General features: G+C 38.7%; 1 protein-coding gene across 22 annotated transcripts in view; it reads right to left on the bottom strand.

Moving 5' to 3' along the window:
- Nucleotides 1-9,694, bottom strand: part of LOC101663503 (sarcolemma associated protein) — a 165,744-nt gene extending 156,050 nt beyond the window's left edge. For all 22 annotated transcript variants that reach the window (XM_045290087.1, XM_004702402.2, XM_045290084.1 and 19 more), the window contains exon 1: nt 9,085-9,694. In XM_045290087.1, the coding sequence (XP_045146022.1) occupies nt 9,085-9,282 (198 nt within the window). In that variant the 5' untranslated portion in view covers nt 9,283-9,694. The remainder of the gene's footprint in view (nt 1-9,084) is intronic.
- Nucleotides 9,695-9,700: the final 6 nt, after the last annotated feature.

Below are 9,700 nucleotides of genomic sequence, written 5' to 3' on the forward strand. Positions count from 1 at the left end.
AATGTACAAATGTGCTTTACACAATTGATGTATGTATGGATTGTGATAAGAGTCATATGAGGCCCTAATAAAACGATTAAAAAAAAAAAACCAACACAAAACTATGCTTCCTTACCTACACAGAAACATAGAAATAGTTCTGAAAATTACACATCAAATTAACAACAAGTTACTTCTGGAATAGGAAAAAAATTGCTGACTATGTATGTAAATGGGAACTGTCATCTTTTACTCTATACACTTCTTTATTGTAAATTTTAACTTTTATGAAACTATTCCTATTGTTTATTATTAAATCAACACGTGTATATATGTATATACACACATATGTAAACTTGATATCTATGTTAAAAATCCATTCCTGGTTGACTCGGCTAGAAAAATCAGTAGTTATAAATGTAAATAAAACTACAGGTATAAAAGCATTGATAAAGTCTTATTGCATTGCACAAATTTCTTTAAGTCCTTAAAATTTAAAATCTAATCCAAATTGTATATTTGGCAAAGGATACAACATTAATCATCAAAAAAGTCCACATTCTCAAATGCCTACTTAAATTTACTTTTTCTTTACATCTGCCAGCTATTCCTTTTTTTAAATCATTTTATTAGGAGCTCATATAACTCTTATCACAATCCATACACACATCAATTGTGTAAAGCCTATTTATACATTCATTGCCCTCATCATTCTCAAAACATTTGCTCTCCACCTAAGCCCCTGGCATCAGCTCCTCATTTTTCTTCTCCCTCCCAGTTATTCTCTTTAAATAACAAAAAATTTACATGACCAAACAAGTTTTTCCAAGACTCTTCCATTTGTTTGCATAAAGTCCCAAATCCAAATCGATTGTGTGAATGCAAACTAAGAGAAAGTATTTTTATTGCTAGGAGTTATCGAGGTAACTTTTCAAAAATGCTAGCTGACTCAGAAATAATTAACTCAGGGTCTTTCAGTCTTTGGACGTCTGCCAAATGGAAGCATTTTAGAAATGCTCAAAAACAATAGCACAGATTACCTTTCCAGAGAGCAAAAGAAATTATTTTTTCATAACAATAATTGTTTAAAAAAAACAACTGCGTTCGCTCTCCCCTGGTTAAAAAAACAACGCAATAGTTCATAATATGATGGTTCAGAATAAGTGTCTAGCCGTTGGCTTTTACTTCTGGGGAGGGAAGATCTAGATTCTAACACTTATAATTACTATTAGATGACCTTATGCAAATAACCTTTCAACATCAAACTTTCTGGATAAATGAGAATCAGCCACAACTGATAAAATGAAATTTATCAGTTTATACTGTATTTATACTGTATATAGTATACTGTACTAAATTTATACTGTAAATAGTATAAAGCCCTTTTTAAAATATATTATTTTGCAATATATATATAATTATTTTGCTATATCTAGTAGCTCAAAATTAGTTATCACCAATCACAAGATTGCTTGTGACTCCACATTGTAAGTTTTCAATAGAAAACATTGGTAATTGAGTTCATGATCTTAAATTGATTACTAACTAGAATGACCTTCTGCCCTTTGACTGCTCTATTGTTCTCATTTCACCATTCAAACATTTATACAGTATCTATTCCCTTCTTTCAAGAGCTCATATCTGGCCCAGTGAGAGTACATTTGCATCATAGTTATTTCGTTGTCTATGTCCCATAATGGAATTGTGTGTAAAGTTCTATGGGAGTACAGAGTAAGAAATTAATTCAGCAGTTAGTGGGAGTTAGGGAAGGCTTCTCAGTGAAACTAAGCCTCCAGGGATGAGGGGAAAGGTCACTCTGGAAGGCAAAACAGCAGAAAGGGCACTTGTTCCAGAAACAGTGAGCACTGTCATATAGCTAGTGCACAGAGATTGGAGCAAAGAAAAAAAAGAGCAATAGAAGATAACACTGGGGTACAAATGAGACTTTTTTAAAGGAGTTTATAGATCATGCTAAAAACCAACAGGACAACAGCAAAGATTTTTGAGCAAATATCAACTACTTCTAATAACAATAAGTACGAAAAAGAAGAAAATATTCTCAAACTGATTGTGGTGATGATTGTACAACTCTTTTTAAATCGTATTACACACGAATTATATCCCAATAAAACTTTAAAAAAAGAAAAGAGTATGAACTGTCTCAATCTAGTATCTCTGAGAGAAGCTTGGGCAGGAGAGTTAAGTCTTTAGAACAGCAGTTCTCAACCTATGGGCCACAACCTCTTTAGGGGTCCAACGACCCTTTCACAGGGGTAGCCCAATTCATAACAGTAGCAAAATTACAGTTATGAAGTAGCAACAAAAATAATTTTATGGTTGAGAGTCACCACAACATGAGGAACTGTATTAAAGGGTTGTGGCGTGAGGAAGGTTGAGAACCACTGCTTTAGAACATTTCAGCAGCTAACAAATATGATCATTTTTCTTGATTCAAAAACATACATTAAAAATCGATCTCACCATCTTTCACTTAAACTCTAGCACTCTATCAAAGAGAATAGACAGCACGCTTTAATATAAATTCCACCGAAGATAACCAAATCGGAGCCTGCAACGATAAAAAGTAAATTTAACCAGGACTAACACCAACTAATGGAGGCTAAACACTTTAACTGTATGCACTTCCCATATAGTTAGCAGCTTGAAATAATAGATACAACATGTCAATCCTTACCCATTACTATGAAATGGAGCATAGAAGAGAATGCCTATGGAGTCATCTGCTGGGGATAAATAACCTGACCTTCTGAACATGTACCATAAACACTGTTGGTGTTGTTGCTGGTCGGCTTGTATAGGTTGATCCTGATTTCCAGGTGAGCACAGCAGCACTGCTCCATTGGATTTTCCAGACTGAGACCTTTCTAAAGCAAATTGCCAGGCCTATCTTCCAAGGTGCCTTGGGAGTATTTCTTGAACCGTCAGTTTTCAGCTTATTCACTTGCCTCACCCAGAGACATTTACATAAGTCAACTAAATTACTGTCTTACACAAACCAGCACCTCCTAATGACCTTTCTAATGTCTGCCAACAAGAAAAAATTAGGTATCTGTTCAAACAAACCCACAAACAAAATCAGTGGATGCTATTCTCCCAAACACCGGGGACAGGATCTTTGTGGTCATGGTAAGATATGTGCAGGAATAGGAAAGAAATGGTCTCAGTTGCCGAGTTCTGGAGATTCTTTCTTTGCAATGACTTCTTTGCCATGTCCTTGGAACATGCCATATCATTCCTGCCTCTATGCCTTCCCTTGTGCAATTCTTTCCATTCAAAGTTCTTTTCCTGACTGACTCTACATTCTGTCCTTTTTCAAAGTCCTAAATTGCATCTCATCCATAAAACTTTCCCTAAATCTCAGACCATAAAGAATTGCTCTCTGGGTGAAGTCTTAATGGACCAAGTAGCACAGTTGTCTTTTATACCTTCACTTTCTGACATTTAATTATTCTCACTCCTGCCAATCTGGGCTATACTCCTACAAAAACCACATCACATCTAAACTATTACAGCACCTTGGAATAGCAGAGTGACTGAGATTAGGAGCCCTCGTGGCATACTGGTTACTATGCTTTAGACTGCTAACCCTAGGGTCAGCAGTTCAAAACCACCAGCCATTCCTTGAGGGGAAAAGATATGGCTTTCTACTCTTGTGAAGAGTTAGTCGTGGAAACCCACAGGCAGTTGTACTTTGTCCTACAAGGGTGCTATGAGTTCAAAGCTACTTGATGGTAATGAGCTATGGGGTTGAGTTTAAGCCTGCAGAGCAGTGGTTCCCAAGATGGGTAATACCACTCTCCAGGGGGAGCTGCAAAAGCAGCTATCTACACTGTATCCTAATGATGGTCTATGTACAAAAGTCTGTAATCCCAGGGGGCACTGAGCAATGCCTACCTTACCTCACCCCAACTCTGACCCCCCCACCCCTGCCCCAGAAAAGGGGGCAGTAGGCCAAATAAGTTCAGAAACCTATGCTCTAGTCTAGTCAAGAATCAGAATATCTGAATTCACAGAGCTCTAACATTCATAAGCTGCGTGAACTTTAGCAAATTAACTTAATCTCACTTTGTCCAACTGCCTCATAAATTAATATGGGCAAACAGGCACCTACTTCAGACAGTTATTTGAAAATTAAATAAATTAACACACAAAGCACTTAGGATGGGGCATAGTACATAGTTATCTGTTAGCCACTTTTCCTTGCTACACACCACTGTGGTATCACTCTGCCATCTACTCAGGACTCGCGAGACATGGCCTTCACTAGCCCATAAGTCCATGTCCTTAAGCTTGGCAGTCGGGCACTGCATGATCTACTCATTCACTCACACACCATCCATTTTATACAAGAGTGGGAAACGGACACATCGGCAGAGTCCTCCTCCTCCAATGTCGACAATTGATTACAAAGACAAGACATGAACATATACTATTATCTCACAGAATGGATGTTCACCTACAGCTATTATCCAAAAGAAACCAACAAATCCAGCTTCAGCATAATTTTGAAAGATGCCAAAATCATTCAAAATAATCTACTTTCACCAGTGTTATTTTACTTTCCTCCCCAGAGAAGGAAGACTTAAACCTCACCTTTCCTTAACTTTTATCTATTTTAAAGTCCAATTCAAACACTAGCACTCTTTAGTACTTAAGCTTACATCAGAATCAAGTGTTCTCAAGGTCAGGTTTTCCTTCTCTATCTAAAATATAAACTCCTTGAAAGAAAGAACAATTTCTTATCAGTTCTTCCCCTATCACCACTAGGCCCTCTACTAAGATGATCGTGATAGAACAGGTCCTCCAAAATAGTTCAAAAGAAAAAAAAATGAGATTGGAAGCAGACAAGTAGACTACTATTCAACTACTAACTTGTCACTTATCCCCAAAGCTTTAAGTCAAACAATGTCATCCACATAACAAGGAGGCAGTCCACTCCCTGGCCTTCTATGCAACCACTCTACCTCAAGTGAAGAGAAGGATTAATACTCGTTCTATTATCTACCATCTAATGTGAAGTGCTTGGCCGCCAAAGTAGAGTGAAAGATAACAGGCAGGACAATGACAAACTACTATCTCTGAAATGGCATCTTGGGTTAAACATTGGGCTGCTAACCACAAAATTGGAGGTTCAAATCTACCAGCCACTCTGCTTCTTAAAGATCCACAGTCTCAGCGTTGGACAGGGCAAGATACGACAAAATAATAATTTATAAATTATCAAGGGTTCATGAGGGAGTAGGGAGCAGGGAGGGAGGGGAAAAAATGAGGACCTGATGCTAGGGGCTTAAGTGGAAAGCAAATGTTTTGAGAATGATAAGGGCAATGAATATACAAATGTGCTTTACACAACTGATGTATGTATGGATTGTGGTAAGAATTGTATGAGCCCGTAATAAAACGATTTAAAAAATAATAATTTAAAAAAAAAAAAAGTAGTCTCAGAAACCCTATGGAGGAGTTCTGCTCTGTACTATAAGGTCTCTGTGAGTTAGAATTGGCTCAATGGATTTGTTTGTTTGTTTTGGTTATATCTCTGAATCATCATTTTGAGGATTAAGGTGTACCTGCCCCAAGCCCTGGTATTTTCAATGACCTCCTATGTATGTGAAAGCTGCACAATAAAGAAGGAAGACAGCAGAAGAACTGTGCATTTAAATTACAGTGTTAGAGAAGAATGATGTACACACTATGAACTGTCAAAAGAACAAACAAATCTGTTTGTAAAGAAATAAACTCAGCATGCTCCTTAGCGGTGAGGATGGCAAGACTTCATCTCATGGAAGTTAGGCATGTTATCTGTCTCTGGAGAAGGACACCATGCTTGGTAAAGTAAAGTCAGTGAAAATAAAAAGACCCTTACTGAGATGGACCAACAGGGTGGCTGCAACAACGGGCTCAAAGACAGTAACAATTGTGAGGATGGTACAGGACTGGCATGGTTTCCTTCTGCTGTACACAAGGCTACTGTAAGTCAGAACCAACTCAATAGCACCTAAAAACATTAACAACATACCCCTGAAAAGATGCTTTAGGGAAGATTATCCAATTCTGTTTATGGCAAACCTATCATCCTCCAATATACAGGCTTAAACATAGTAGTAACACATTTCATGAATTTAGCATTAAAAAGTGTCATCTAAAATGAGGAGCTGATACCAAGGGCTCAAGTGGAAAACAAATGAATTTTGAGAATGATGAGGGCAAAAAATGTATAAATGCTTGACACAATGGATGGATGTATGGATTGTGACGAGAGTTGTACGAGCCCCCAATAAAATGATTTAAAAAAAAGAAAAATCTGATAATAAAAAATTTCCCAACATCAAAAAAAAGTATCATCTGAATTTTCATCTGCTTCATTACATTTTATCACTTTTCTACAATGAACATACATTACCTGTATAGAAAGTTTAAATGTTTATTATTTCTCCTAGCTTTTAGTAAACTCCCATGATGACCAATATGTAATGCAATAGTCACACACAAATGAAAGTCAACCAGCTCATTACTCTAATTTTCCACTTCCCAGCTTTCTACTTTCCATTGACCGAAAGTGCCAATCTGGACAAAGTTCTCAATTTCATGTGTTTGCACTAAAAAATTATTTCTACATATGCCATCACACACAAATATACACAGACACACACAAATTAATTTCTCATTGCCTTCCTAGGATTTAAAAGCCTACAGCATACTATTAAGAGCAACCTAGAAGAAAGTCCCTCTCCCAAAGTACTGAGTCTTTAAGAAGGGTCAGCTAGCTGCTAAGTAACTTCAGTGATTATCTCAATCCTAAAACAACAGTAAGTACTACTCTCACCTGATAAAAAACTAAGGCTTAGAAATGTCAATTAAAAAAGAGGAAAACAAGTCCATGATTACTTTCTGTTATAAAAAGAAATTTTCTGGAATTTACAGTAGGCCCAGAGATTTTCAATAGTATCTTTAGTTATGAGGTAATTGCAGTAGATATGTGATCAACTGTCTCCTTTGGAATTGTATACAGTGTCTAGCTTCATAAACAGATACTGGGTGGAAAAAAAAACACAGATACTGGGGGATCAAACTTAAATTTTGAATTTTATATCTAATTCTCAAAAGAACTTGATGCCTTGGCAGGAACCGACTGGTCATTTGCTTTTATTACATTGGGTGGTACAATGAAGTAATAGTCTTATAATCGACTATTATTGTGCTAATGAAGAAAGTAAAAATGAAAAAAAAGTAAAAATGGTAGAAATCAATTCTTCTAATTAACATATTTTGGTCAAGGTTTTAACATGTCATCTCCATTCACACACTATACAGTCACTATTCATATATGAGTCATCTCAAAGTTAGCTATTGTGAGGGCTTTATTAGACTGCTCATGCAATGACTATTTCTCAAATAAGTGAAAGAAAAGCTCAGTCTCTTTTAAGTGTTGGATCAAAGTAAAGGAAAAAAGTACATGTGCAGAGAATGCACTGAGATTAAACCTGCTATCTGACTCGGTTGGACCTTAATGGTTGCCTAGAGATACAAAAAGGTAAAGGAATAAAAGCTAGTTATGGTATTAGTAGTTCATTGATTTTCTTGAACTAGATTACTGGGAAGATGAGCTCTGTGAATATTCACTTGAAGGATTGTGAGTAATCTATGAAGTTTCAAAAGTACCCAAATTTTCATTTTCAAGGAGGGAAATGGGGGTCTGTGCCACAGGTAATGAGCATCTGACGTTGTACAGAAAAATTAACATACTTTTCAGTTGTCATCCTACACAGAGTAGGGTGCAGGTATTATGCAAGCACAAAGCACTTTAGCAATCTCTTCCTCCTTTCTTTAAAAATAATTTATATAATAACTCCACAATTCAGCAACTGCAAAAGTATGCTTTCTCTCTTCCTTTGAGACTCAGATGCCTCTCAATTCAAAACACTATTCTTGAAGATTTAAACTCTTCTTTTAAGCAAGACAATCATTTAACCCAGAAAGGGCCAAAAAGTCAGGAGATGAAACCCAAGATATTCCTATTAGTCTTACATAACTTACTTTTAGTTGGAAATGAGTCAGTAGCTCATCAAAAACATTACGTTTAAGACCAAAACTGAGCTCTCTCCTATACGCTCCACACACACACACACACACACATCGAGTTTTAAAAGCTGAAAACGACTTAACATAATCTTTTTCTTTGTATTCTTGAAATATAAGCACCCGGACATATGGTATTAGGCCAAGTTAAAATGTTAAAATGGTTACACTTGACACGAAGAACACTGAATTGGCCCTATCACAACTAGGTAATAAAATAATAAATGAAATTGGATGATTTCAGGAAACAAAGATGTTCACTTCCACACACTTACTTTCAAATACCACCTTTGTAAGTACGTCTTAAGTAGTTTTTCTCAGAACAGTGCTCCAGGAAACATGGAAAAGCAATTTTCAACAGCAAAGTACAGCTGTTCACCCAATGGTAAAGGAACCTCAGAAAATGTAAAAGTTACAGTTCTTCAAACTTGATTAAATTACGTAGCTTTGAGTACTGAAAGTTGCTGCTGTAGGCAAACATGCATCAAATCTTGCCAAAAAGAAAGGCTGTTTACCCAAGTCATTGCCCTTACTAGAAAGGCTCTGATCACAACTCAACCAAAAGCTGTGTTAAGTACATCTCCACGCTGAGCCACTCCAACTCCAGGGAAATGCTGCCGGGATTCCCGCAGTGCTCTGGGAATTGCTTCTGGCTATCTTAATCAAGGGGGGGGGGGGGGGGGGGCTGGCTTTTAACTTTTCCAAAAAGTTGTCTTAGGAAATCCCAAACCCTCACTATCTAGTGTGAGGGTTTGGGATTTCACTGGGAATGACTACACTATCAAGCTATCACTGCCCTCCCGGGCATTTAATTACAATACCGGCTCTGTTTTCCATTCAGCCCGTTCAATGAAATTTGCACCAGAACCAGGCACACCAAAAAAGGGGACTCCGTGCCCTGGCTGCCAGTTGTCTGAGTGCGAGAACCCTGGGGTGCTGCCCGCTTGATGCCTCTCACAGACAAGCAACGAAAAAAGTAAAGACAGTTGAACAACGTGGTGACATTACCTTGCCCGACTTGTGATCAAACCAGACGAGCGCGTGGTTCCTTGACAGCACTTTGCAGTCGAAGGTGGCATTATTCTGCGCGGGCCGACAGCGGGCCACCGAGCGGCCGATTTTGATGGGCTCGTCCAGGTAGACATGGCGCTCCTGAAAGGGGTGCGAGTTCGGGCGGCAAGTGAAGATGGCCAGGGCTGACGGCATCGAGGACAGACGGGGTTGTCTCTCCTAGCAGAGACAAAGAGGGCTTCCTCCGGATCCGGGCTGCTCTTCCCAAGCCTATCCCCCCCAAAACGTTAAACTAAAGCTCACTGCGCATTGTCTAAGCATCACCAGCGGGCATCAACAACTCTCCACTTGGGCGAGGAGACCGGCGAGCGCAAGCCCCATCACCTCCTTTAAAAGCCGGCAGCGCCCAGATCACAAAAAGCCCCCGGTCGGCAGGGCTCAATCCATCCTCTTCCCCGGACAACAATCGGCTCCAACATCGGGCGGCTCGGGCCCAGAAAACTCCTGGAAGGCAGTTTGGGGACTGGAGGTGCCGACGCAGATGAGTCACACGCCAATTCTCGGGTTCGGTTTGGGATCGCGGCCGCGCTCCCCCCTCGGTGGCGGAAACGTT

Source organism: Echinops telfairi, unplaced genomic scaffold (assembly GCF_000313985.2).
Source record: "Echinops telfairi isolate 266 unplaced genomic scaffold, ASM31398v2 ScPeMD7_31;HRSCAF=116, whole genome shotgun sequence".
NCBI lineage: Eukaryota > Metazoa > Chordata > Mammalia > Afrosoricida > Tenrecidae > Echinops > Echinops telfairi.